The following is a 27,925-nucleotide window of genomic DNA, read 5'->3' as shown; positions in this document are numbered from 1 at the left end:
TCCCATTGACTTTCTCTGTGCTGCGCGGCGGTTGATTGGTTGGTGTTGTGGCGCGCAGGCGCAGAGACAGATATGGGGGCGGAGTGTCCGGACGCCTGGATTAGGTGCAACCCAACCCGGCCAGTGACTGCTGCAGAAGATGGCGGAGCTGCGCGCGCTCGTGGCTGTCAAGAGGGTCATCGACTTCGCTGTGAAGGTGACTTTCCCCAACCCCACTCTGTCCCAGCACCCTGAGACCTGAGCTATGAGCTTCCAGGGTCGGGAGCGTACCCCGTATGGGAGATCCTTTCAAAAGCCAGCTTCTGTTGCCCTTTGACCCAATGTCAGTCATACCTGGAGCAAAGATCAAGGGCTGTGAGTTTCTGACAATCAGATCCCCCTGAGGTCATGATCCTGCTTTCCTCTTTCTCCGTCCCTTGATAACTGTGGGCTGGAGGAGTCATAGTTGCTATTTAACATGTGGAGAAACTGAGCACAAAGAAGTCACCTAGCAAGGGAGAAGCAGAATAGAGACTTGTATGTGGGGCCTGCGATTCAGTCATTAATCACCTTCCAGGCTGCATTGCCTGCGCTACAAGTACTGGCCCCATGGAACTCGGAAAGTGCCTTACACAGCCCTGGGATGCTTAAGGAAATTCTCTACCTAGAACAGGAAGGATACCTGTGTTTGCTGGAGAAGCAAGTTCAAGGGATCCAGTTTGACTGAGACACCAGAGTGCCTGGCATTTCACTGTTCATTAGAGGTTTGAGGGCAGCACCCTTGAGGGCCTGGCTTCCACACAGACAGAAGCTGGTATAGCCAGCATTGAATCAGAATGGGTTCTCTCTCAGTGCTTGGCCTAACCAGAACTGAAAAAGATGGTGGCAGTTCATGTCTGTCTGTCCCCAACATGCTGGAGTTCACCTCTGTGGCCTTAAAATTTCCTAGCAGAGGGACTGTGCACCCAAGAAACGTTCCAGATTGGTGAAAACTGGCTACAACACTGGCATTAATGCTGTCATCACTACAAGCTGCCACACACACACACTGAGGAATGAGATCAGGAAAACACAGGAGACAGATTCGGACATGACCCTAACAGCAGACGTTGAAGTGGGTGCAAAGCACCAGCAGACACAAGTCTTGTACAAAGACATTTGTACATTTGTACATCTCCTGTACTCTTAATCCCATAGGGTGGATGAGGAAACCGAGGCCTGTGGGGCCCTGTTACTTACCAGATCCCAGCTGGGTAAGCAGCAGGAGTCCAGGAAAGTCTAGCTCTCTGTCTGTCTGGCTTAAGGAGGCTTCTAACAGCCTGTGACGGAGATGGTACTTCCAAACTAATTGAGATACACAAGGGTTTCTGGGTTAAAACTCAACCACCATTTATTTCTTTAGTGTGTGTGTGTGTGTGTGTGTGTGTGTGAATCCAACCCAGGACCTCCCAAATGCTAGGTCAGGCCAGTGCTGTGCCACTGTAGTCCTTTTTCTGTTTAAATTATCATATTATTATTATTATTATTTTAACATTTTTTAAATGATTTACTTTTATTTTATGTATTTTGGTGTTTTGCTTGCATCCGCGCATGGATGAAGGTGTCGAATACCTTGGAGCTGGAGTTTGCACAGTTGTGAGCTACCCTGTGGGTAGCCCAGGTCTTTCTGGGAGAGTAACCAGTGCTCTTCGCCACTGAGCCATCTCTCCAGTCCCTGATTTTATTTTTTAATTATGTCTATGTGTATAGATATGCACATATAAGCATAGGTACCCAGAAGAGGGCATCAGAGCCCCTGAAGCCAGAGTGACAGGTGATGGTGAGCCGCCTGATGGGTGTGTTGGGCTCTGAAGCTGGTTCCTTTGAGAGAGCACCAAGTGTTCTTAACCGCTGAGCTGTTTCCCCAGCTACTAGAGCCGGTCTTATTTAGTCTATGTTGGCCTGGGAACTCCCTCTGAGGTCAAGGATGACCTTGAACTCCTGATCCTCCTGCCTCTATGTCATGAGTGCTGGGATTACAAGTGTGAGCTATCATGCCTGGGCCTCAGACTGGCCTCAGACTCTCAACTGGCTTTGATGCTGGGCCTGCAGCTCCACGTCCAGCACCCTCACCACCTTGAATCAGCTCTAGTCCTCCTGGTGCAGAGTCTGGCCTATGGTCATCCTTGCCGTGTTCCAGTGAGAACAGAGAGCTAAGAGGTGGACACAGCGTGCTAATCTGCCGCTCTCCTTTTCTCGAGGTCGGTGCGCTTCTCTCCCTCACTGTGGATGGTTCCCTGCCTCACAGCCAGTGTCTGATAATACTCCCTTTAAGGAAGTCAGTGAGCCAGACCTTGCTAGCCTGCTTCTGTGGTACCGTCTTTTGTTCATCTGAGTACCTGGACCAGACTTAGGCACCTTTTCTCCTAACCCCTAACCTCCCATGAAGTCAGTTCTCAGCCCTAACCCTAATACACCACTGTTTCCTTTCCAGCCCCAGGCCCTAGCCCATGAGCCCCTGTCTCATGGAGGACCCAGCTCCAGCCTTCCCCCTGGATGGTGGGCTCTCCCTTCTAGCCCTTTCTTATCCAGCCTTAGGAACTTCCTACACAAAGGACAGTGTTTCATGGCTCCCCAGAACTCCCAATACAGACTCCCACATCCCCAGGCTGGCTTTGGGGACCCTTGGTTACTTGGTGCAGCCAAATATGCCCTCCTGAAGCCCTCCCTTGCCATTTCTGCTTCCACCTCTCCAGCCTGTGCCCCATGTCAACTTTGCCTTGATGTCCTTTCTGCTTTACTCTCCAGCATCTTCCTGTCTTGACAATTTCAATTGATTACATCAACATTGACTCAAGCTCCTTTCTCCTCAGGATCCCTATAAGCCCTTTCCATAATATAATGTGGTCCTCTCTTTACCCCAGTGTGCCACCTACTATTTCCAGACTGTCAGTTCCATGCAGATTGGACCAAGTCTGACTCAACTCAGTGTTCCAGGATTACCCAATTCTTTATAGTGTTTCCTCATAGACCACCTTCTCTGAGGCCTTCTGTAAACCCCTCCTGAAGATCACGGTGCTCAGAGGCCCTGCTTCCTCCACACTCCTGCCATGTAACCGGTGCCACGTTTTTCCAGTCGTTCTGGAATTTGAGATCTGCTGGGGGAAAGACTGTCCATGTGCTCACAGTGAGGAAGTCTCCTGCTGCAGCCATGCCGAGTGGTTCATCCCACTGATAAAGTGGCCCTTAAAAATTGTTGTCTTATTTGTTAGAATGCTTGCCTGTGAACGTTATGTGCAGCAATCGTGTGCACTGCTCTTGGGGGCCAGGAGAGGACATCTGATCCCCTAGGACTGAAGTTACAGCAAGCCACCATGTGAGTGCTGGGCACTGAACCTCAGTCCTCTGCAGGTACAGCCAGTGTTCCTAGCCACCGAGCCCTCTCTCCAGCTCCAGATGAAATGGTTCTTAGCTGGCCTCCAAGACCAGCTGTCTGGGCCTGTTGTAGGCTCTGTGACTTTGAGGAAGTTAATTAGCCACTCTGAGCTCATTCCCCTCCTCTTGGCAATAGTCTTATGGTAGTATCTACTTGATGAGGGTTAATTGATTTTTATTTCATTCGTTTATTGGGGGGGGAGGGGGCCATGCACATGCCATGGCACTGCTGTGGAGACCAGAAGCCAGGCTGAGGTCAAATTTAGGATATCAGGCTTGGCAGCAAGTGTAGCCCAGGCTGATCTGCAGCTCTTCATCCTCCTGCCCGTGCCTCTTCAGCATGACCTACTGGCAAGTGCCACCATGGTTGACTGTTGGATTTAGGTTAAGTAAGTCCTTGGAGCAGTGCCTGGTGTGCAGTGAATGGTGTTAACTATTTGGATTGTGAGGGATGGAAGTCTCCATAGTAACTTCCATAAAATATAACCAGTGCGTGCAGGCCCAGGAGAAAGTGTCTTGATAGGTATTTGGCACCTCAGCAGTGCTTGTTTCTGGTCAGGGGCACATTTTCCGTGAAGGCTAGCCTTCTGCATTAACCAGGAGAGGCTGGGTAGTCTGAGGCCCAGAATGGACCCTTCCAGCCCAGGAAGCATGGATCCCCGTGTGGAGTGGCCGCCCCACCCGTTTAGTGTTTGAGGAAACACTGGTTGCCCACACATTCACTTCCCAGAGTCGGGCCCTAGTGTCACACCCAAGAGGCCTGTGTTTGCTACCATTTATCGCCCTTGTTGGAAGTTCTCAGTGTGTTGGCCACAGTCTGCCTCATTGCTGCTGCCAGTGTGTGATCTCCCATCAGGCTTTGCTGCTCTGCTCGTTCTGTGCCCCATGGGTGCCCTTTCCCATCAAGCTCTGTTAGAAGAATATGGCATAGGCCCAAAGGGGAGTCTGTGCACTGTGTCAAGGGTCAAGGAAAGCCTGACAGAAGCTGCATTTTAAAACCCACTCTTAAAGAAGTGTGTGTGTGTGTGTGTGTGTGTGTGTGTGTTGACAAACAAAAAATCAGATATGTGTCTATGGGTCCATGTGCCTAGATCAGAGGACAATTTGAGGAATCATCCCTCTCCTATTACTGCCTAGATCCTGGGGATCAAAGTCAGGTTATCAGGCTTGGCAGCGGGCACCTTTACCCACTGGGCCTCCCATTGGACCTTTACCCACTGGGCCTCTTTTTCCCTTATGTTTGTCTTTGTTGGTTTTTTTTTTGTTTGAGTTTCGTGTGTCCCAAGCTGGCCTTGAACTCCTAATTCTCCTATCTCTATCTCCCAAATACTGGGATTCCAAGTGTACACCCCTACACTTTGCTCATAGAAACCTCCTTGACCTGTAATCCCATCTACCAAGGAAGCTCCTCATGAACACTAAAGTTCAAGGCCAGCCTGAGCTACAGTGAATCCAAGGCTATTTGAGCATTGTAGTAAGACCCTGCCTCAAAATTAAAGGTTAATATAGTTAAGTGGTCTAGTGTCTACTCAGAACAGAGCAAGCTCTGGGTTGTGTCTCTTAAAGGGAAATAGATAGTTTATTCTGGAGCCATTTTGAATGACTGTAGCCCAGAAACACAAATTAATGTTACCCTAAATCCCGTGTTCCAACACGGAATCAGTTTCATGACGTTTTCATAGTTTATCAGAACAAAGAAAGTCATAAATCAGGGCAAGTTTTAGAATACATTGGTGGCTACACCAGAGAAGCAGGTGCATTGAGATGGGGGAGGCTTTTCTATAGACCCAAGGTGCTACATGTGGCATTCTTAGCCTTTGGATTAATGGAAGCTAATGGTCTGCTAAGTTAATAGCTTGTAAATGTTTTTATGTGTTAGTCACAGACCTTAGCTCCGACACAAGGAGGACCAAGACTAGGCTAGAACTAGCTCAAGATAAAGTGATTACCCTGCAGCATTCCAGTCTCAAATCTGCAGGTACAACTTATTTTCAGGCGTTTTCTACAAAAACCAAAACCCCTCTTGGAGGTAGTGGCAATAGACAAAATTGCTGACTCCATGCAGCCTCCTATTTCCAAGACAGTCTTAAGCTAGACGCCCTCTCTCTGTTCCCACTTCTTGGGTCAGCACTTGGCTTCTCTGTGCACCAGTTGCTCCAACATGACAATAACAGTGACCAAGTTCCTTGGCTGTTAGGACAGATTACAAGAATCCAGGCTGCTAAAGTGAATTAGACCCTTGAGGCAGGGCTGCCTGCCTGAGCAAAACTTAGAATGCTGAATCATCTGAATCCATAGCTAAAATGCAAGCAAGAGAGGGCTGGAGATTCTACCCAGTGACATGGTACTTGCTGGCATGCTGGGCTGAAACTCAGATCTGGGGGGGGGGGATAAAAAATACATACACACACACACACACTCAAACACCACTGCAGATGTGTCAGGCCAACCATTGTTTTTGGGCTTAATCCCTCCAAAGCTGGAAAAGGTATCCAGAGTTGGATACCTTGAAAGGTGTCCACGAAGCAGGTGAACTGGCAGGTTTCCCTGGCCCCTTTTTTCCTAGGTTAGCCCTGGGCCTCCCTCCACTTAACAGCACAGGCCTTTTCTGAGGAGTTTCCTCCTTATATTAAAGAGGAAATTCATATATTGCTTGCTTGCTTGCTTGTTTTAAGATAGGATCTGATGAAGCCCAGGTTGGTCTCAAACTTACTAGGTAGCCAAGGATGACCTTAATTCTTCTCTTATTTCCCAAATTCTGGGATTACAGGCCTACATTCACCATGCTTGATTTACCTGAGGCTGGGGCTGGAACCCAGGGCTTCTTGCCTGTCGGACAAGCACTCTTTAAACTAGAGGACATCCCCAACCCTACCTTGAATTTTATTTTATTTTCTAAGGCAAAGGTTTTTGCTTTTACTTTCCATGCTGGTATGTCTAAGAGCATGGACAGGTGACCTGGGGTTTTAGTTGTGACCTTGTAAGGAGGTTTCACTGGCTTGTGGACAAGTATTTGCTGCACAGCTAGTGACATGCATGGCAGTTCAAAACCATGGTCATTACCCCTCCCCCCATGCCAATGACAACTCTAAGGCTAGCTTGTGCTACAAGGTAAATTCAAGGCCAGTATGGGCAAATTTGTAAGACCCTATCTCAAAGTAAAAAGAGATGTTGCAATTTCACTGAACTGGCAGAATGTTTGCCTAACAACCACGAGTGGCGAGCTGGGGTAACGCCTCTGTGTCAGAGCTTCTAGAATCACCAGTGAGGCTCTGAGGGTGTGGCCCCGTGTAGTGCCCCTGCCTAGGATTTCCCAGCGAGAAGCTGGGGGCATGCCTCGGTAGAATCCCTGCTAAAATTGCTGGGGCATAGGATGTGGCAGAGCACCTGCTTAGATTCCCTCTAGTGAGGGATGGCTCTGAGGTAGAGCCCCTGCATCGCACACCTGTGGTGATCCTCTACCTTGCGTGCCTTTGGAAAGACTGTTGGTGGCTGTCACCAAGGTTCCGTACTGCTGGCCTCTCCACGGGGAAGCCACCCTACTCTACTCTGCCTCCCCTCCCAGCTCCTTCCTACCTCAGGGTCTCAGCACCTGCTGTAAACTTCTCTGGAATGCCATTCCTCACACTTTACCTGGTCACCACAGGTCCTCTTTCAGAGCCTAGCCTAAGGGCCACTATCCATCCCAGCTCTTCCCTAACAGCTCTTGAAGCCCAGGTTACCTTCCCTCACAGCTACAGGAACTAGACAGCGTCAGGGGCTGCCAGAGGGTGACACCTTCACCCAGGCGCTGCAGCTCAAAGCCTGCTTCCCCCTGCGCACGTGGGAGATGATGAGAGCTGGTCTCGGAGCTAGATCGAGACATGAGGATAAGTACAGTGGCTCAGAGCAGGGCTTTGACATGGTGCCCCTTCATTCGTAGCGGGTGACAGTCTCATCTTCATGTACTTATTCATGGGAGCAAGGTGTGGCTAATGACACACACCTGTAACCTCATCATTAGAGGTGAAGGAAGTTGTCCATTAATCTACACATATACACCATGACACACGAAGGAATACACAACAATAATGCCATTAACATTTTTATTTTTAATTATGGGTGCATGTGTTTGTATGTGCTCACGTGGGCACAGTGCATATGGAGACCAGAAGAGGGCATCAGATCCCCTGGAGTTGTAGTTAACAGGCAGTTGAGGTGTTCCAGTCCTCTGGAAGAGCATCAAGTCTTTAAAAAAACACACACAAATTTAATAAACCGATTCTCCCCTGGGCCTTTAAAGGGAAAATTCTGCCGACATCCTGAGTTCAGGTCTACGAAACGAAACTTGACTTTGTTTTGAGGTGATCTCAGTACTTGACCTCAAGCTTCTGAGCCTCCTGCCTCAGCCACCCTAGTGTTGGGTTACAGGTGTGTGCAACCACACATGGCTGCTGGGTGCGCTTCTAATACACTTGGAGATATCCTGGAAGGTATTATTATTCACTGGGGCTGAAGCATGCAGAACTTTCCCATAAACACACACACACACCAAGAGTAGAGACAGAGTCTGGACAGCCATGTCAAATGTCCCTGCTGCTTAGCAAAATCTGAATATGAAATAAGAGGGTGGCCTGTGAGTTCTAAATGGCTATGGGGTTAGAACCCATGACCCCCTACACAAGAAGGTCTTGGCCCTTTGTGGCCTCTGCTTTCCCTATCTGGCTGTGCAAGGGTCAGCAGTAAGGCCCTGGCCTTAGCCCCTTCCCTGATGCTGTGCCTTCTCTGTCCACCACACAGATTCGAGTAAAGCCCGACAAGTCTGGAGTGGTCACCGATGGGGTGAAGCACTCCATGAACCCCTTCTGTGAGATTGCAGTGGAGGAGGCTGTGCGGCTGAAGGAGAAGAAGCTGGTGAAGGAGGTCATCGCTGTCAGCTGCGGCCCCTCGCAGTGCCAGGTGCTTAGGGAGCCTGAGTGTGAGTGAGAAGGTGGGGACCTCAACCTAGGTCGGAGGCTGTGTGGACACATGGGTCTGAGGGAGGAGGGCTGGGGCCTGGACCCTGGGTCTGAGGGAGGAGGGCTGGGGCCTGGGCTGTATGGTCACTAGCATGATAGATGTCTAGTTAACTGCTCTGCCCTCTTCAGGAGACCATCCGAACCGCTCTGGCCATGGGTGCAGACAGAGGCATCCACGTGGAGGTATCAGAAAGCTTAGGCCCCCTGCAGGTGGCCCGGGTCCTGGCCAAGCTGGCTGAGAAGGAGAAGGTGGACCTTTTGTTCCTGGGCAAGCAGGTTGGTATGCCAGGCCTTGTGTTGCCCAGCCTCCCCCTGCTTAGGATGGGTGTGAGACCACACTGCAGCAGGGTCAGGCTTGGCAGCTTACACAACCCAGGTCAAGCAGCAGGACCCTGCATCTCCACTGACAGAGCATGAGGTGGCAACACAGATGCTTCTGGCCAAGTGTGGAGTCCAACAAGCTGTGGTTTGGCTCCCTTGGGTGAGACAGAGACTGGCCCAAGTCGGGAGCAGTGTAAGGGCAGTGACAGGTTAAGAACACAGTGAGTCTGGCTTGATGACTGGTGTGTTTGGGGCCAGAGTGTGGACGACAAAAGAACATGCCTACGTGGAAGAGTCAGACACCTGGGTGTGTGAAGGCAGAGACACTGTGGAGAGGTAGGAACTGAGGAGACTGGCCTGGCCTTGAAACCACTGAGAGTGTTGTAGGGCAGTGGTGAGCCACAGCTGGTCGGTGAGCAGCTGACAGGATCTCCTCTGGGGCCAGGATGAATGGCCTGGTGTTTGGAGAAGGTGGACCGAGGTGATGGCTGGGCGGCATTAGGCCTCTCTGTGTCCTTTGGAGACCCAAGGACACTGCCCTTCCTGTGGGCAGCTGCCTCCATCCTTCTCATGAAGCTAAGCTTGGTGGTGTCACAGGAGGACAGAAGAGAATGAGGGAAGAGTCACAGGCAGAAGGAAGGAGAGGGAGGCAGGGAATTACGGAGGGGTGCTGAGAAGGTGGGAGATGAATGGGCATAGAGGCAGAGGCTACAGGAGGCTAAGGAGCCAGCTGGGGTCCTAGGGATGGGGAAGGGGCCCCAGCACACCAGGCCAGCGCTGGGGAGAGGGTGTGGGTGCAGGTCATGGGAACCCTTCCAGCACTGTGAAAATCAGATACTAGAAGACATTACCAAAAGCCAGGGGGTCACAGTAGAATTCCAGAGAGCAAAGCCGCAGAGATAGAGCCTGGTAGGGTTGGGGTCCAGGTATCCCTGGCACCAGATGTTGGCAGCATGGCATTTAGCACCTCCAGGAATATCAGGCTTGTTCTTCATGTTCCAGCTTGAGGCCTGTGTCCATCCCTGAACCAACCAGTGGAGTAAGAAGGGGAAAGTGGATAGAATGTCTGGTTTTGCTCTTGTTCCTCTGGGCTTCCACTGTGTCTGGCACAGGTTCTGGCTCCCTTGGAAGTTAGATGAGTGCATGACTGCACAGAGCTCCAAAGGGGTGCCAGGTTGCTCCACATCCATGCACACGTGGCTGCTTGTTCTTTCGGTTCCAGGGAGGAAATCATTCTAGACGAGGTATCAACAATCTATGGCTCCAGGCAACATCTGCGTTGTCAATAAAGACCTATTGGAACACCCACACATCTTCATTTACCTATTGCCTGTAGCTAGAGTACCACGTGACCTGCCTGAGCAGCTTTCAAAGTCCAAAGTGTTTCCTGTCTTGCCTGCTGAGCACTGTTATCGGTGAGACTATTGTGAAGGCCTCCCTCTCTCTCACCCTGCTAGGCCATCGATGATGACTGTAACCAAACAGGTCAGATGACAGCTGGACTTCTGGACTGGCCACAGGTGAGGCTAGGGTAAGGAGCCTCTGACCTCATCCTCCAAGCCCCGCTCCTCCCTAGGGCCTTTGCGCCTGCTGTCTTTGCCTCCTGGGGTGCTGTTTCTCCACCTTGCTTCCTGGCTCCCTCCAGGCCCCTTTTCAGGTCTCTGCTCAGAGAAACCTTTTCTGTCCACACTGGATGAAGCTTTGTTTTGAAGAGATTTGAAAGTTTGCCAGTTACTAGACTATCAGGGCTTGGAACAGCTTTCCTGAGAAATCAGGGACCTACAGTAAGCTATGCGCACCTGAAGTGTGTGATTTGCAGTGAGAGACCTTGTCTCAATGAGTAAGGTGGAGGGCTGACAAGATGGCTCAGTGGGTAAAGGTGCTTGCTGCCAAACCTCATGACCTGAGTTTGATCCCCTGGATCCACACAGTAGGAGAAAACTTGCACACATGCACATACACGCGCGTGCGCGCACACACACATGCATACATATACAGACACATGCAATAAATAAATAAATGTAAAATTTTAAAATCATATGATTGAGGAAAACACCGGCTTCATCCTCTGGACTCCACGTGCACCTGTACACCCTCATATGTACACAAACACACAAAGTTCACAGCCTGACACATTTTGACACAGGGTTTACCCATGAGATCGTTGCCAGTGTCATGATAGTGTACCTCAAGTGTCAGGTTTTAAATTTAAACTAATTAGGACATGCTGAGATGGCTCAGCAGGTAAAGGCACTTGCTGCCCAGTGATTCCCCGAGTTCAACCCAAAGGTAAGAGTTACCTTTGTCTTTACCTCATGAGTGCTGTGAGGACAGGCATGCACCCGTAACCTGGCTTATGTGATACTGGGGGTGGAAGCCAAGGCTTTGTGCATTCCAGGCAAAGACTGTAGCAACCGAGCTTTGTCCTCAACTTCGAGTTCCTAAATCTATAGCAGAATTAAAAACCTGGTGTAGGGTTCTTTAACCAGTGTTGAGGACTGGATAGATGACTTGTCAGTTACAAGCATCGGCTGCTTTTGCAGACACAAGACCATGGTTCCCAGTGTTCATGTCAGGCAGCTCACTGCCTCTGACTCCAGTTCCAGGGGATCCAACACCTTCTTCTGGCCCGCTCTGCGCACTGCATTCACACACACACACACACACACACACATATAAATGATAGAGTAAAAATGATAAATGCAGCTGGTGTTAAAGTAGCAGAGGTGGCCACAGGGTGAAGCACAAAGCAGACTGGAGAAGAGACAGGTCCAGTATGTTCTACCTTTCTCCTGTTATCTGTTAAAGACTCAGGCCAGAACGTGGCAGTGGATCCCCTAGAGCTGGAGTTACAGATGGGTGTGAGTCATTGTGTGGGTGCTGGGAATCGAACTCGGGTCCTCGGGAACAACAGTAAGGGTTCTTAACCACTTAACCGTGTTTATTTTATTGTTCATTACATGGATGTGGGGGAGGGTGGCAGCAGGGGTGAGGGTAGGCGTGATGGTGGGGGTGTGTGCACATGTGTGCAGGTGCCTACAGAAGCCAGAAGAGGGCGTCAGATCCCTGGAGCTGGACTTACAGGCAGTGTAAGCCAGCTGACATGGATGCTGGGCACCAAACACAGGACCTTTGCAAGAGCAGCAAGTACTTTTAACTACAGAGCCACCTCTCCATCCCCATGTCACATTTGACTGAAGAAGTGAAGATGAGCTGCCCTCACCGCCACCAGCGTTGGCTTACTGTGGGTCGCTCCTGATTTTTCATGTCACAGGAGTCTTTGTCTCTTGTTCTCATCTGTGCATGTGCTCAGCAGTGGAGCCTAAGGCCTGCTCGGTGGCCTGTTCTGAATTCGCTTTCCTCTGATGCCATCCCCCCCCAGGGCACATTCGCCTCTCAGGTGACACTGGAGGGGGACAAAGTAAAAGTGGAACGAGAAATCGACGGGGGTCTGGAGACCCTACGCCTGAAGCTGCCAGCTGTGGTGACCGCTGACCTGAGGCTTAATGAGCCTCGCTATGCCACGCTGCCCAACATCATGGTGAGTGGTTGGTGGCAAGCCGCTGGGACCTGTTGTGGTGACCGGTGCCTCCTCAGTGATTGGATGACACAAGACAAGGGCATCCAAAGGAAAGGGTCACCTGGCCATCTTTGGTAGCAGATTCACCTCTGCCAGTGATAGAAGTCAGTAGGCTAGTGTAGCAACAGGAGGACCTGTCAGGGTCATGGCTGGTGGAAAGTCCCTGCAGACAGCAGAGGGGTTTCTTCCTGTCGTCCTGGTTACTGGGAGTTCAATAGCCGATCCTGGGCAAAAAGCAAGACTTCATCCGGTCTTGGCTCATGAGGGAAATTTTAGGAAGCCATTGTTGAGGCCATCTTGGAGGGAACTAAGATCCCTTGGCAAACAGGAAATGGGTCCCAAATCCTTACAGAAGCAAGATGAGTTCTTTGAGTCAGCTTGACCAAAATTATGTATTCGGTGCATCACCTAGGCCTATATGAAAGTTGAGTGTGTCACCTTGGCTAGTAGGGGGGGTTCAATGGATCAAGCCAGCCAATGGGAAGATTCAGCGGGTCAAGTCAGGCAATATAGAGGCTATAGTAGGTCAGCTCAGATGTGGACTATGGAGTCACCATAGCAAAGGACAACATCTGTTCTCTCCGAGCAGCTTAGGATGGGTCACTGAGGAAGATCTTGTGCTGTAGCTGAGCCTCCCAGGACATCCCAGCCTGTAGGATAGATCACATTCCTGGCAAGCAGAGAGGTCCCAAGGGATCCTCTACAGAGAGATAAGGCTCTCTACAGGCACCTCTCGCCAGGAGGAGGTTGGGTCAGGACACAGGCTTGGCAGCCCCCTGAGCCACTCATTTCCTGTGTGCAGAAAGCCAAGAAGAAGAAGATTGAAGTGATGAAGGCTGGAGACCTGGGTGTGGACCTGACCTCCAAGGTCTCCGTGATCAGTGTGGAGGAGCCCCCTCAGCGCTCAGCGGGAGTCAAGGTGGAGACCACAGAGGACCTGGTGGCCAAGCTGAAGGAAGTGGGGCGGATCTGAGACCCTCCCTGCTACTCTGCAATAAAACTGTGCCTTTCCAAGCTGCCATCTCTGTTTCCTCATTCTGTGGACATCTGCTCTTTGATTCACCCATCAAATGTCTACCTAAAGCTGCCGTGTGACAGGCCCTATGCAGGGTGAGGCTAGGGAGCCTTTGAGTCATCCCTGCCATTGACTTCAGAGTAAAGGGATGGATGCTGGTGGAGGCAACTGTAGTACAGGTTGATAAGGGCCAAGTGGGGAGGCATACGGGTCTTGGGATCTTAGGTGGAATGCCTAGCCTGGCTGGTGGGGCCAGAGAACCCTCCCAGGAAGATGGAGTTCAGAGGAGTGCTGGAAGCCTCAAATCCCATGTCTGGCTGGTTCCTAGCTCCAGGGCCCTGAGGCAGATGTTGTTTGAGTCAAAGTTCCAGTTCATCAAGTGGGATTAGAAAAACTATCTATGAATGTGAGTTGCTTTTTGTGGCATGTCCAGTCACCCGGATGTTTTGTGGCTTAGAGCAGCGTTAGGCTTAGCTTGCTTATAAAGCTGTAGTTGGGACATATGCTGCAGCCATCTTCCCACTGTGGTAGCCGCCAAACTGCCTGAGCCCTCCCCAAAGCTTCTTTAAAGAAGAGATTTATTCCTTTTTTGTAAGTATGTGCAGATGTGACAGGAGGGTATGCACAGGACAGCAGGTGCCTTTTCCAGAGGCAATGGAGCTAGAGGCTCCTTTCAGGTGACTATGAACCACAGGTGCCGAGAAGAAAACCTAGGTCCCCAGCAAGAGCAGGATGTAACCGCTGAGCCTGAGCCTTCTCTCCAACCTTAGAATACCTTTGATTTAATTTTTGAAGGTATCATAGATGGATACAATGTATCTTGTCAGGCATGATGGGGTTCAGGCATTTAATTCCAGCACTGGTGAGGCAGAGGCAGGCAGATCTCTGAGTTCAAGGCCAGCCTGGACTACATAACAAGTTCCAGAATAGCCAGAACTACAGAGTGAGACCCTGTGTCCTCCAGTGTGTCCCCATTGTATCTTCACACCCTCTAATTTTTAATTTTTTTGAAACCCACTAATTCCAGTTGGTCCTGTCTGCTGTGATGTGGTCTGACGGTGTCAGCTGGTTTTTTGAGTTGTGGAGTACCATCACCTCGTCTGTCCAGAAGACAGCATTTCACAGCACTTCCTAGCTATTACATTTTTTCTGCCTCTTCTTCTGTGATGTTCAGGTGGGAGGGGGAATGGTAATGACATCCCATTTAGGGCCGAGCACTCAAAAGTCACATAATATCAGCACTTTGACCAATTATGAGTCTTTGCATTAACTATTCAATGCAGAAGGGCTTCTCTGGACAAGTGAAAGAAACACTAACTATGCCAAACCCTGTTTTTAAAGCATTTGTTACTGAGCATAGTGGTGCACACCTTTAACGCCTGCACTAGGGAAGCAGAGGCAGAAAGATCTCTGTGATTTTGCAGTCAGTCTGGTCTACAGAGTGAGTTCCAGTATACCAGGGTGACAGAAAGATCCTGAGAACCTGTCTCAAAAATATTATTTATTTTTAAATTGTATGTGTATGTGTGTGCCACATTCATGTGTGCAGTTACCACGGAGGCCAGAAGAGAACCCTGGACCCCCGGAACTGAAGTTACAGATGGTTATGAGCCATCATGTGAGCGCAGGAAGTGTTACATAGAAAAACCACAGAGAGTAAGAGGAGAGGATGGATAGAGAGACACACGAGTAGAATGAAGGGATATTCAGTTTGAAGGTTTTTTGAGGTGGCGTGGGAAAGGAGATTCATTTCGGGACGTCAGCTGAGGAAGAAGGTCAACTGGGTGCTTTCCCTGCCTCTCTGAGCTAGCAGCCCTGCACCCCAGCAACTGGCTCCTGAGTCTCCATTGGTAAATCAAACAATTGAGATTTTGTTTAAAAACAACACCTTATTTTTATTTATACTATTGTTCTTGGTGAGATAGGGCCTTGGTTTGTCCCAGCTGCCATGAAACTTGCTATGTGCCCCAGGCTTGCCCTCAGCCTCCTTCCTAAGTGTTGGAATTTCAGGCATGTGCTATGAGGCCAGTTCCATGTCTGTCTGTTTGGGTTTAGTTCTGAAGATTGAACTCAGAGTCTTATACTTGCTAGGAATAGGCATGCCCCAGCCACTCACTGGGAGAGTCTAGGCAGTGGCTTTACCACTGAGCCACACTCCCAGCTCCTCACTAGGGGATTCTAGGCAGTGGCTTTACCACTGAGCCACACTCCAGGCCCTTACTGTTAGATTCTATGTAAGAGCTCTGCCACTGAGCCATACACGTAGCCCTTCAAGTAGTGCATGCTAGGCCAGCACTATTTCACCAAGACACACCAGCCCTCTCTCTGTTTCACTAAATTGCCCATCCTGGCCTTGAACTCCTGTAGCACAGAGAGGCTTTGAACTTTGAACAAGCTGTCCTCTAGTTTCAGCTTCTCAAGTGCTGGATGGAGAGACAGCTACCAGACCTGCTCACCATGGACTTTTAAAAGGTCAAATGAAAAGCACAGAGCTAAAGCTTAAAAACTAACATTCACATATGACAGAGAGCAGGCACTGTTTGTCTTCCTGGGTTACCTGCTCAGGAGGACTGTTTCTAGCTCCATTCATTTACCTACCAATCTCATAGTTTCATTTTTCCAGGCAGCTGAACTGTCTTCCATTGTGTAAATGTGTTCTCTTTATCCATTCGTGTAAATGGCACATGTATAGCACACCCCTCCCCTTAATGCTCAGGGATCTATTCAGGAGAGGGGGTTCAAGGACTATAAGAGCCAGAAGTGGTGATAGCTCCAAAGAATCAGAATTCTCAAGACAAGACAGGACTGATGCACACATGAACTCACAAGAGACTGTGAGTTCACAGTCTGAGCTGTCCAAACTGTCCAAGCTCAAACCAGACAAAATCCCAGCATGGAAAATAGGACATGAACACAAAGTTCTACCTCTAGCCAAGAAACTGCCCATAACTGATATCTACTCAAGAGGGAAAAATCAGTTTTCTTCAATGGAGCGACGCTGGGTACATCATCCATACCCAGGGCATGTCCCATGGTCAAGTGTAGTCAGGTAACACAAGATGGACTCTGTGCTTTTTTATTTTATTTTATTTTATTTTATTTTATTTTATTTTATTTTATTTTATGAGAGAGGAAGAACATAAAGATGAGTGGGTAAGAAGGTTGGGGATGATCTGGAAGGAGTTAGGAGACAGGAAAAGAAATGATCAAAATATATTAAATTCTCAAAGAATATGTTAAATAATAATAATAATTATTATTATTACCATTAATTTATTTGTTCTTTTTTTTTTTGAATCAGCCTCTCTTCTGTCCTGACTGTCCTGGAACCCTCTATATAGACACTAGAATGGCCTTGAACTCTTAGAGATCCTCCTGCCTCTGCCTCCCAAGAGCTGCGATTAAAGATGTATGCCACTCTGCCCAAGAAAGCATTATTTTTTCCCCCAGAGGTTTTCTGACATAGCACTTTGGAGCTGTCTATGATATACAGAGCATGCTCAGTGCACAGTGAGGACCATGCCTCCCACAAGCACTGTGAGCACTGTACTAAGTCTCAGAGGTTCAGAGCTGAGCAGAGGCCTAAAGCCTAGCAAGGGGAGGCAAGAACAGCTTTCTGAAGGACTAAGCAGTCCAGCCAGCCTTGACCCAAGAACAGCCTCTCCTTCCGGCTCTTCAAGCTCCCACAGGAAATGTGGCCAGAGATCATCATCTTCTCTTGGCCTGTGAAGTGAGGACCAAACAGCTTGCTCAGAGGACACTTAGAGGAAACCAGCCTGATGATAACACACAGATAGAATTCAGCATAGTTCCTGGCTGAACCTAAGTTGTCATTATTATGGCTGTTAATGAGGTGAGACTTGAAGGACCAGTTATGAAGTGGCCAGATTGGAGAGGTAAAGAGCATTCCTGGTAAAGGAAAGAATGCTGGCAAAGGCAGGTGAGATGGCATCAGAAGGCCACTTTGTTCAGGTGGGTAAGGGCTGAAATGCAGAGAAGTGGGCGAGTCCACTGAGGATGTCTGCAGTGGATGCTGCGGAGCCAGGCAGAATGGTGATATGGAGGGAAGGGTCAGCTGGCCAAGGAGGGGCCTTACCCAGAGCAGGAGGTTGCAGAGAGTAGGTGGGGGTGGGGGGCAGGTGAAGAGGATGAGGTCTGAGCAGTTGGCACCAAGAGTAGAAAAATGGAGAGCAAGATCTAGGTAGCATTTAGAGACAGGGCAGTACTAGGGAGGAAGAGAGTGGGAAGCCTCCCCAGCCTTTGCATAGATGATGGAGCCATTTTGAAAGTATGGGTCAGAGGGAGGTACTGAGTTTAGCAGGTGTTGGACAATGGAAGCTGAGTTCTGGTTATGACAGAGACAGCAACTGGAGACTTGGTTCTGAGGACCACAGGGAGTCGCAGAAGGATCCGGAGAAGGGAACAGGGTCAGAGAAGAGGCTGCAGGTAAGACAGAGTGGAGACCAGAAGATTGGGAAGCAGGAAACCTGAGCCAGGCAGGAAGCTCACAGGAGGGGCTCTGGTTTTTCAGACACTCCTAAAGGAAGTCTTCCTCCACAGTCCCCACAGGCTCGCTGCTTGGTTCCAGCTGGGAGTCCACCTTCCCCTGGGGGTGAGGAGTGGTGGATCAGCCTGGGCCGCTCCATACAACCTCTGCTGAAGACAAGAAGGGTGGGGTGGGCCCTCAGCCACCGTACCATGCCAGGGGACCCTGGCACCTCCCACAGGTCTGTTTCCTTTCCCCACCCAGGAAGCTAAGCAGCCATTCTTGCTGGACTTGTCAGACCTGGACCATGCAAGCTGTGGATCTCTTGGGTAGTCTTCTTTCCAGAGTGCAACCTTCGCCATGGGCCTCTCACCGGCTCTGCCTCTCTTCCTACTCCTGGGTAAGTTCCCTGTACCCCCTCCTCCCTAGCAGCCCACTCCCTGGCAGGTTCTCTCAATGTTCTCCCTTCCTTCCTCTCCCCTCCTGCAGCCTTCAGAGCTGGGCTCCTCACTCTCCAGCCAGCTTCTGGATCTCAACCACCCTCTGCCTCCTCCTCAGACTCTGCACAGGGCTTTGTTTCAGAAGTCTCTTCCAGCCAGGCCCAGAGCTGGAACTTTTCAGATCAACCTCCAGGTTCGGAAGCTTCTGCTGGAATCCATGATTCGAGCTGGTTTCCTTCCGGGCTGAATTTAAGCCATGTACCTGGATTATTCTGGACCAATGTGTCTTCCGGGGGACAGCATCTCACCCCTGATGTCACCTTCTCTAAAATCCCTCCTTCCAAAGACTCTGGGCCTTCCTTCTCTGTCAAGACTCCAGCTTCACACACATCATTTCAAGCCCCAGACACCAAAGTGTCCACCAAAGCCCCAGGGTCAAAGCTATCCCCGGAGCATCAGAACCTTGAACTTTCTGTCCAGAACCCAGAATCTGAAATTTTGTCGGAGACTCGCCAGGCTGCAAGCTTCCCCCAGCAGGTGGGAGGACCCCTGGCTGTGCTAGTGGGCTCCACCATCAGGCTCCCCCTGACTCCAGTTCCCAGCCCCAGGGCCCCTGCTCCTCTGGTGGTCTGGCGCCGGGGTTCCAAGGTATTGGCAGCTGGGGGTCTGGGGTCACAGGCTCCCCTGATCAGTCTGGACCCCATGCATCAAGCCCGCCTGAGATTTGACCAGATTCGAGGGGGTCTGGAGCTCACCTCTGCCCGGCTGGATGATACAGGGGTGTACACAGTTGAGGTCATCAGGGGAGGAGTCTCCCAGCAGATTCGGGAGTTCGTGGTGGGTGTGTATGGTAAGTGGGCCCTGAGGTCTAGAGTGTAAACTGCAGAGCATGCTCTCCTCACAGACCTATGGGCAAGTCTGTGTGACTATGCTTCCGTCCCAGAGGAAAGAACCTGAGGATGGAGATAGAAGCCGAGGCGGGGACCAAGACCCCATCATTTCCGAGGGAGGAGGTCTGGGACCGGACTCCTAGGTCTGGGAGAGGCCTGGACCCAGGGGGTCTGAATTCCTGGGACTGAGGAAATAAGATTGGGATCTAAACCCCTGAGTCTGAGGGAAGAGGGCTCAGGTCTGGACTACTGAGTCTGAAGGAAGAGGGCTGGAGTCTGGACTCCGGGGACTAATGGAATAAGATTGGGGTTTGGACACCTAAGCCTGATAGCTTGATGGCTAAGGTCTGTATCTCGGGTTGGAGGAGGGAGGGCTGGGGTCGGATCCCTGGATCTGAGGGAGGAGGACTGAGAACTCAGATTTCCGGTGCAGTGAGGTGAAAGAGGTAAGACAGGAAGCAGAGACTTGGGGCCCAGGGAGGGAGTTCTGGCGTATTGACTCTCCACTCATCAAAGACTGTTCTGCATCTCCAGAGCCCCTACCCCAGCTGTCGGTACAGCCCAGGGCTCCAGAGACTGAAGAGGGAGCAGCCGAGCTGCGGCTGAGCTGCGTGGGGTGGAACCCAGGTAGCGGGGAGCTGAGCTGGAGCAGAGATGGACGTGCCCTGGGGACCCCAGACCCTGAAGGCGCAGAGCCACCTCGCATCCGCGCGGAAGGGGACCAGCTGCTCATCTCACGGCCGGTACGCAGCGACCACGCTCGGTACACCTGCCACGTCCGCAGCCCCTTTGGCCACACGGAGGCTGCAACGGACGTCAGTGTTTTCTGTGAGTAGGGGGGCGTCTCCCGAGAATGCGAGTCCTGGGCCCCCGGAGAGTCCTGAGCCCCGAGTCTGTGAGGTTTTTACAGTCCCGCTCCCCTTGTCTCGCCCTCCTCCCAAGACGGCCCGGATGCTCCCGTCGTCAGGGTCTCCTCCGACCGCGACGCCAGCCCTGCGCTCTACGTCACTGCGGGCAGCAATGTGACCTTGCGCTGCTCGGCCCCCTCGCGGCCGCCTGCGGACATCGCGTGGAGCCTGGCGGACCCCACCGAGGCTGCAGTGCCCGCCGGGCCTCGCCTCCTGCTGCCCTCTGTGGGGCCGGGCCACGCCGGTGCTTACGCCTGCATCGCCGCGAACCCCCGCACCGGCCGCCGCCGGCGTTCCGTGCTCAACCTCACTGTGGCTGGTAAGAGCTCTGGGGCCACCCAGCGGGAAGAGGGGAAGCACCCGGAGCCACGGGTGTCGGGGAAGGGAGGAGCCAGCACGACGGACATCAGGACGGACAGCACGACGGACTGCACGAGGGCGTGCCCCTCAGGGAGGGAGGAGCTGAGCCAGCAGCCGGTGGGCGTGGCTGCTGGAGGAGAAGCAGAGAGGAATGGGGACTAGAAGCTGGTGGGCGTGGCTCCCAGGAGGGGGCGGAGCTAGCAAGCAGTGTCTGAGAAAACCTTAAGCTTGCAAGGAAGGGACACGGACGTTCGTGGTTGAGGTGGGACCACCTGGAGGAGATTAACGTCCTCAGAGCGGAGCAGAAACGTAGTGATGGGGCGGGTCTAGCCGGGAGGAGGAAGGACGAGATAGATGGGCGTGGACGGGAGGAAGGGTGACATCTGAGGGTAATAACACTCAGCAGTTGCCGTGGGCGTAGCAAGCAAAGTCCTGTGCTTAGGAAGGACCCAAGGGTTTGCCGATTGTAAATTGAAGGGGTGAGGGTGCCAAGGAGAAGGGGCGGAGCCAGCAGGAGGCGAGGGTGGGCGGTCCTGGGAAAGAAGGCTTCTCAGTCGAGTGAGCAGCAGAGTTAAACGCAGAGCGAGTTTTGAAAAAAGACTAGCAAGCCTCTCCAGCTGGTAAGTAGGCTCAGTGAGGGCGGAAGGGAGACAAAGGTGCCAGTCCACGTGGGAGGGTGGAGCTACCTGGGAAAAGAGGCGGAGAGGAACCTGGAGGAGGGGCGCAGCATCCCTCAGGGCTGAGCAGAAGGGCTGAGGCTGGATGGTCTCTCCTCCGCGGCAGATCTGCCCCCAGGGTCCCCACAATGCTCCGTGGAAGGGGGTCCCGCGGAGCGCAGTCTTCGCTTTCGCTGCTCCTGGCCCGGCGGGGTTCCTGCCGCCTCCCTGCAGTTCCAGGGTCTCCCGGAAGGCGTCCGTGCGGGACCGACGCTGTCTGCACTCACGGTGGCTGTCCCCGCCCGCCCGGAGCTCAGCGGGGTCGCCGTCACCTGCCTGGCCCGCCACCTGGTGGCCACACGCACCTGCACGATCATCCCTGGTGAGAGGGGCTGGGCCTCTTTGCTATCTGTAAGGGAAATGGGTGATTTTTCTTTGGTCCTTTGCGGTTTAAGGAAAGGGCCAGCGAGAACTTAACTCATTTCAGGAAAGCCAAGCTTACCTTTCTTTGGGCGCTGGTTCTCCCCTTCCATCATGTAAGTCTCAGGGATTGAACTCAGGTCGTCAGACTTGAGTTATCTCCTGAGCCATTTCCTGAAAGCTCAAACATCGCTTTCTTTGATCAAGGTTTTGCCCTACATTTTGGGCAGTCAGCAGGAACAGGGTGTTTCATTTCAAACCTCTGGGCTCGGAAAGAGGGCTGTCATCTTCCCGGGTAGAGGGGAGAGTAATGATAATGAGTTTCCTGGTCTTGGGGTCCTATGACATGTATTCAACAAATGTGTGCTGAAGAAGTCGGAGAATGAATGAATGAATGAATGAAGAATGGGGTAGGAGGAATGGCTCAGTGGGAAAAGGAAGGGACATTTGCCACCTTTTGCTTTAACAAAGGGCTCAGGACTTGGCTATTCCTATCCAATAAGGTCTTGTTTGTTTGAACTGGGTGTCTTGATCAACAGAAGCCCCCGAGGAAGTGCTGCTCCAGCCAGTGGTAGAGGAAACACAGCCAGGCGATGTGGTGGTGGCACTGGAGGCCACTGGCTGTCCCCCACCCTCAAGAGCATCCTGGGCCCGGGAAGGGCGGCCCCTGGCCCCAGGAGGAGGGGGTCGACTGCGGCTTAGCCAGGATGGCCGGAAGCTCCTCATCAGCAACTTCAGCCTGGACTGGGACTTGGGGAATTACTCTGTGCTCTGCAGCGGTGCACTGGGCGCTGGAGGCAACCAGATCACCCTTACTGGTAAGCTCCAGCCAAACCAAGAACACTGATGTTTGAAAATCAACCCCCCTTCCCCAGGCCCCGGGGTCCAGAACCAGGCCCCTTCCCTCAGACCCAGGTGTCCAACCATCCTTTCCCAGATCCAGGGGTCCAGGACCCAGCCCTCTTCCTCAGATCTAGCGGTCCAGAACAAACCCTCTTCTTTTAGAGCCAGCCCTCTTCCCTATCTCCTGCCAGACCCTCAGCATCTCTTCCTCCCAGGGCCCTGCATTTCCTCCTGGAGGCTGCAGAGAGCCCAGGAAGCAGCAGTACTCACCTGGGACGTGGAGCGAGGCGCCCTGCTCACCGGCTTTCACATCCAGGCATGGACAGATGGCTCTGACCTGGACAGAGTCACCATGAGTAGGGACTGGGTCTCCCTGCTCATCCTGGGCCCTCAGGAACGATCAGCCGTAGTGCCACTCCCTCCTCGGAACCATGGGACCTGGGCTTTTCGCATCTTGCCAATCTTGGGGTCTCTGCCAGGGACCCCATCCCAAAGCCGGGTCTACCAGGCAGGTAAGTACCTCCTGCCTTTCTCGCCTGACCAGCCATTCTTAGTCTGTTTGTATCAGGCCCTCTTCTTCTGTTATTCTTTGTGGGGTCTCCCTTGACAATGTCCCACCACCTGGTTGGCTTGAAAGAACAAATATCTATTCTCTCGTGTCTCTTTTCAATTTTTATTTATTTTATTATTAGTTTGTTTATTTGTGGATGAATGCACATGTGTCCTGATGTCTGTATATGGAGTTCAGAGAAAAATTTGAGGGAGTTGTTTCTCCCCTTTTGTCATGACAGTATCAGGGATTGAGGTCCGGTTTAATGGGTCTTCTCAGGAAGAGTGAGTTGGGGGCTTAGATGAACTTAAGTGCATCTCTGGGTCCTGTTTCCCTGCCTCCTTTTGGTGTGTGTCTTCCAGGCTCTGCCCTGAGTCCAGGGGCCATCGCTGGCATCGTCCTTGGCTCCCTGCTGGGCTTGGCACTGTTGGCTGGCCTTCTCCTCCTGTGTATCTGCTGCCTGAGGCATTCCCCAGGTGAGTGAGGAGTTTGGGAAGAGGCACTGGAGCCATTTGGGAGTTTCCCTAGGCAAAGCTGAGCCATGGCCTAGACGTATCAATCAATGCATTAAATAACAGTCCCAACCTCCCTATCACCCTCTGAGACCAGCTTCCCTTCCTGATGACCAGAGTGGCATGTTGGAGTAATCGATCATGTTTCCTGCCGTCCTCTCATAGGAAGGCCATCTGTGAAAAAGCAGCACTCCCTGACCCTGGCTCCTGTGCTCACCCCACCGGGAAAAAAGATGCAGAGTTTGACCCCAGTGCAGACCCCACAGCCCCTGCCCATCAAAAGCCAGCGGCAGAGCCCTCACCCAGTCAAGGCCCAACAAGTGAGTATGGCTGTTGTTAGCTCATGCCCTTGGGAGAAGGGGTGTTCTGATGCTTCCTAATGTCTGTCTCCTAGTTTCTCTTCATGACTTACAAAGTGTCCTAGTGAAGGTTACTATTATTGTGATGAAGCACCAAACCAAAGCAACCCGGAGAGGAAAGGGGTTATTTGGCTTACACTTCCAGATCACAGTTCTTCATCAAAGAAAGTCAGGACAGGAACTCAAACAGAGAAGGAACCTGGAGGCGGGAGCTGAAGCCACAGACCGGTGTTGCTGCTGGCTTGCTCAGCTTACTTTCTTTTATTTATTTATTATGTATACAGAGTTCTGCCTGCATGTACACCTGCACGACAGAATAGGATACCAGATCTCATTATAGATGGTTGTGAGCCACCATGTGGTTGCTGGGAATTGAACTCAGGACCTTTGTAAGAGCAGTCAGTGCTCTTAACCTCTGAGCCATCTCCCCAGCCCCCAGCTTACTTTCTTATAGAACCCTGGTAACCAGCCCAGGGGTTACCCCCCACACACACACACACAGTGGATTGAGTCCTTTCACATCAATCACAGCCCTACAGGCGTGACTACAGCCCTAGCTTATGAAGACAGTTTCTCAATCTTCTTGAGGTTTCCATCTTTCAGATGATCATAGCTTGTGTCAAATTGGCATAAAACTAGCCAGCACATAAAGGCTGCTAAAACAGATTCTACTGTCTATTGTCTGATTGTTTGACAGCAGGGCCTTCCTATGTATCACAGGCTATATGACTAGGACTCTTCCTGCCTCTGTCTCTTATGTCCTGTATTCATCACATCTGGCTTATGTAGATCCGAGGATGGGACCTGGAACCAATATATTCTAGGCAAATAACTGAGCGACAGCCCCAGCCCCTCATGTTTTGTTTTGTTTTGAATACCCTGTCCAGCTCTTATGTATATTAAAAGACTAATAAATGCTAATTTATCTTCCTAAGAAGAATGAGATGTGACTTCTGTTTTCTATAAAAATTAGTCTAGACTTCCATTTTAAACTCTGAGGTAGATGGAATTTCCTTGTTTTCCAATTAAAGGCGAGTTGTTGAATGCCTGAGCTCTCCCAAGGGTGACTGGTCAGTTTTTCATTGGCACACAGAGGATCCACACTTATAATTACAGTACTTGGGAGGCTGAAGCAGGAGGATTGCTACAAATTCAAGGTCATCCTGGGTGATATAGCAAGACCCTGTCTCAGACAGAAAAGCAAACAAACAAAAACAAATAAGAGAGAAAGAAAAAAAGGAGGAGAGGAGGAAGAGGAGAAGGAACTCAACTAGTTTCCTGTAAGATTTATTTATGTTTAGCTGTGTAAGTGCCCTGCCTATATGCTGAAAGCATGCAGTGCTCCCAGAGGCCAGAAGAGGGCGTCAGATCCCCCAGAACTGGAATTACAGACAGCTGTGAGCTGCCACATAGATGCTGAGAATTGAACCCAGGTCCTCTGTAATAGCAACAAGTGCCCTTAACCAGTCAGCTATTGCTCCAGCCCCTCAGCTAGTCTCTGAAAGTCTCAGGCCATAGCTGGAAGGTTAATTGGGTATGTCATTTTATATCCAGGTACTCCCTGAGATCACCTCCTACCTTGCTCTTTCAGGTCATCAGTCCAGGTAGCAGCCCATGGCCTGTTCGGGCAGCCACCCAGGTATGACAGAATCCAGTGGCCCATTCTCCATGAAGTGTTTTGTGGTGCAACTTCCTGCTTTGGCCCAGCAGCATGGTGCCTCCTGTGACTGAGGAATGGACCCTAAGGATGGGACTTCCTGTCTCCCTCTTGTCTAAGAAGACACAACTGTATTTTTTTTTTTTTTTTTTTGCATCTAAGGACATCAGTGTGACTCTGGGGCTGAGAGAGCCACCTGCAGATGGGTGAACGTGGTTGGCACAAACTCAGAACATCTGATGTGTAGGGCTTGCGGTTTAGCTCCAGGCTAGAAGGGGAGCTTGGCCTTCTGCCACCCTTTCCCACCTCCTCCTGGCCACATCCCCTCAGCCTCCAGAGGCTCCCATCATCTAACACATCAGATCTTGCATGGATCCCATTCCCCACTCCCTCCCCCATCTTTGTTTTGTTTGACTAGGAGTCTCATGTAGCCCAGGCTGGCTTCAGACTTGTTAGATAGTCCAGGCTGGCCCTGAACAAGAGAGTTCTCCTGCCTCCATCTCCCAAGTGCTGGGAGTGCAGGCAGAAGCCCCCTCACCTACCCCTTACATTTTTCTTTTTTTTTTTTAATGAGAAAGAATCTCATAGCCCAGGCTGGTTGGCCTCCCACTTCTCAGTCTTCCTGCGTCACTTTCCTGGATGTTAAGATGGTGGCCACGCACTACCATGACTACTCTCTCTGGCTTCTTTCGCTAAGTTTTTCTATGCCTGTACATAGTGTTTAGACATCATTTGGTCTCTGCATTTTAACCTTTGAGGCCTGTGGTTTGACCTCTGTTAACCCCTGTGACTTCCCTCCCCAAGACTACTTCTCCTTAGGCCTTCTGCCAGCCACACACCCCCCTCCTCCAGCGCTTTGTCTCTAGAGTTTGCTCTGCCTGGACACTTCTCTTTCCCATGTTATTATCAAGGCTTGCAGTAGCCGTTAGCACATCAGAAGGACAACCCCTCCCCCAGTGAGGATGAAGAAGTCCCACAGTCCCCAGCGTCCCTTCCATCCTGTGAGTGCATAATGACAGATATCAGTAAGTGTCCCTCTCTGATCTGAGAGCTCAGGGAGCCACACAGCACACCATTGTCCCAGCAGAAACAGCCTGGCACACAGCAGGCACGCAATAAATACGCATGGACTGACGGACTGTTCTGCTGCCTCTGAAGGGCTACTGGTGTTGCTACTATCCTTGGCAAGACATATCTTCCTCTCTCTCTCTCTCTCTCTCTTTCTTTTGATTTTTTGAGACAGAATTTCTCTGTGTAGCCTTGGCTGTCCTGGACAAAGTCAGAGATCCACCTGCCTCCCCAAGTGCTGGGATTATAGGTGTGCGCGACCATGCCTTCCTTTTTCAACAAGAGTTCTCATGGGAAATTCAGAGTTACAACAGAGAGGATCCTTATAGCTACAGGCAGCATACAATCAGGCATCACAGTACAGGGTAATACAAGCACTTGGGAGGTTGAGGTAGGAGGATCACATGCTCAAAGCCAGTGAGGGAGACCTTGCTTCGAAACACCAAGGATGTGGCTCTGTGGTACAGCAGCTACAGAGAATCCACCAGTGAGGGGCTGGGGATGGGGCTCAGTGTTAGAGCTCCTGTCCAGAATCCGCCAGTGCGGACTGAATAGGGGTTCAATCCCTAATACTCTACATGCAAAAAGAAAGAAAGAAAAACAATTTTTTTGTGCCTTTTTTTTTCCCTCACTGCCAACGGAAAGCCCGACACAAATTTAGCTTATATAAACACAGGCTTTATTGCTTGTGTGTGGGAGCCTGGGCTTCAGGTAGGCTTTGTTCCAGCTGCTCTAATGACTGCTTATGGACTGATTCTCTAGCCCCGCCCCTTGCTTTTTCCTGCATTGCTGTCGTTCTCTCAGTCAATGCTGGCCTCTCCTCACTGCTACCTGCACAGCCCTCCCTACTCTGCGCAATAGATAGAGCTACCTGCGCGCTTAGCCTGCGTGACCCGCAGAAGAACCTGCCTTCCTGGAGTCAGGGTGCCTTCTCATTAGCATCACTGGGTCATGTGATCATGTTTCTGAGCCAAACGTGAGTGGGCTCTGCTGAGGGGTGCAGCCGATCCAGGTTCACTTCCCTAACAGGCAGAGATAATGATGGTGCTAGGCATCTCTACCACATGACCACAGATCTTTGCCACTCGCTTGTCCAAATCCTCAGTGACATCGATTTCCACAGGCAGGGACTTTGGAAAAAGGCGTTTATTGGTGTGGTGGTCTCAACACTCCCCATGAATCGGAACACACGGCCCCCAGGGCCCCCCTCCCACCTCCCCTGGTAGCCCACCCCCTCCCCACCCCTTCCCGGACCCTGGGAATGGAAGACAATGTGGGATGGGGCCCACGCCCCCGTCTGAGGTACAGTCACTGCCCCTTCCCTCCCTGCCCTTCTCTGCCCTCAACTTCACCAGGCTCTGAGTGGTGTGGTTTTGGGTGTGTGGTTACTGAAGTTAGGGCTGGGGGCATGGTGCCTCTGCCTGGGCTCAGGATGTCTAAGTGTCTGCTCTCTCCCCAACTCCGTGAGGC

General features: G+C 51.3%; 2 protein-coding genes across 3 annotated transcripts; both read left to right on the top strand.

Moving 5' to 3' along the window:
* The first annotated feature begins 37 nt into the window (after nucleotides 1-37).
* Etfb (electron transfer flavoprotein subunit beta) lies at nucleotides 38-13,312 on the top strand. The gene is made up of 6 exons (XM_021645791.2): nucleotides 38-196; nucleotides 8,173-8,331; nucleotides 8,520-8,666; nucleotides 10,169-10,231; nucleotides 12,094-12,252; nucleotides 13,094-13,312. Exons 1-6 carry the CDS (start codon nucleotides 140-142, stop codon nucleotides 13,262-13,264), a joined length of 756 nt encoding a protein of 251 aa, XP_021501466.1. The 5' UTR covers nucleotides 38-139; the 3' UTR covers nucleotides 13,265-13,312.
* Nucleotides 13,313-17,956: 4,644 nt separating this feature from the next.
* On the top strand, nucleotides 17,957-26,544 carry Vsig10l (V-set and immunoglobulin domain containing 10 like). 2 transcript variants are annotated; one of them, XM_021645788.2, is made up of 10 exons: nucleotides 17,957-18,192; nucleotides 18,282-19,082; nucleotides 19,657-19,950; nucleotides 20,065-20,349; nucleotides 21,174-21,428; nucleotides 22,006-22,284; nucleotides 22,525-22,821; nucleotides 23,222-23,335; nucleotides 23,537-23,691; nucleotides 25,322-26,544. In XM_021645788.2, exons 1-10 carry the CDS (start codon nucleotides 18,153-18,155, stop codon nucleotides 25,373-25,375), a joined length of 2,574 nt encoding a protein of 857 aa, XP_021501463.1. In that variant the 5' UTR covers nucleotides 17,957-18,152; the 3' UTR covers nucleotides 25,376-26,544. The 2 variants fall into 2 exon arrangements, with proteins under 2 accessions (XP_021501463.1, XP_060236351.1); XM_060380368.1 differs by lacking the exon at nucleotides 25,322-26,544 and adding an exon at nucleotides 24,451-24,636.
* The last annotated feature ends 1,381 nt before the right edge of the window (nucleotides 26,545-27,925 follow it).

The sequence above is a fragment of the Meriones unguiculatus genome, chromosome 1 (genome assembly GCF_030254825.1).
Source record: "Meriones unguiculatus strain TT.TT164.6M chromosome 1, Bangor_MerUng_6.1, whole genome shotgun sequence".
In the NCBI taxonomy this organism is placed as follows: Eukaryota; Metazoa; Chordata; class Mammalia; order Rodentia; family Muridae; genus Meriones; species Meriones unguiculatus.
This window is presented reverse-complemented; position numbering and strand designations above follow the sequence as displayed.

What these genes read in the sequence shown, in the direction of transcription:
- Vsig10l (XM_021645788.2), top strand. Translation starts at nt 18,153, where the DNA reads ATGGGCCTCTCACCGGCTCTGCCTCTCTTCCTACTCCTGG. An exon ending in GTTCGTGGTGGGTGTGTATG is followed by an intron (nt 19,083 to 19,656) that starts GTAAGTGGGCCC and finishes CTGCATCTCCAG; the next exon opens with AGCCCCTACCCCAGCTGTCG. An exon ending in CTGCCTGAGGCATTCCCCAG is followed by an intron (nt 23,336 to 23,536) that starts GTGAGTGAGGAG and finishes GTCCTCTCATAG; the next exon opens with GAAGGCCATCTGTGAAAAAG.
- Etfb (XM_021645791.2), top strand. Translation starts at nt 140, where the DNA reads ATGGCGGAGCTGCGCGCGCTCGTGGCTGTCAAGAGGGTCATCGACTTC. An exon ending in GCGGCCCCTCGCAGTGCCAG is followed by an intron (nt 8,332 to 8,519) that starts GTGCTTAGGGAG and finishes TGCCCTCTTCAG; the next exon opens with GAGACCATCCGAACCGCTCT. An exon ending in GACTTCTGGACTGGCCACAG is followed by an intron (nt 10,232 to 12,093) that starts GTGAGGCTAGGG and finishes ATCCCCCCCCAG; the next exon opens with GGCACATTCGCCTCTCAGGT.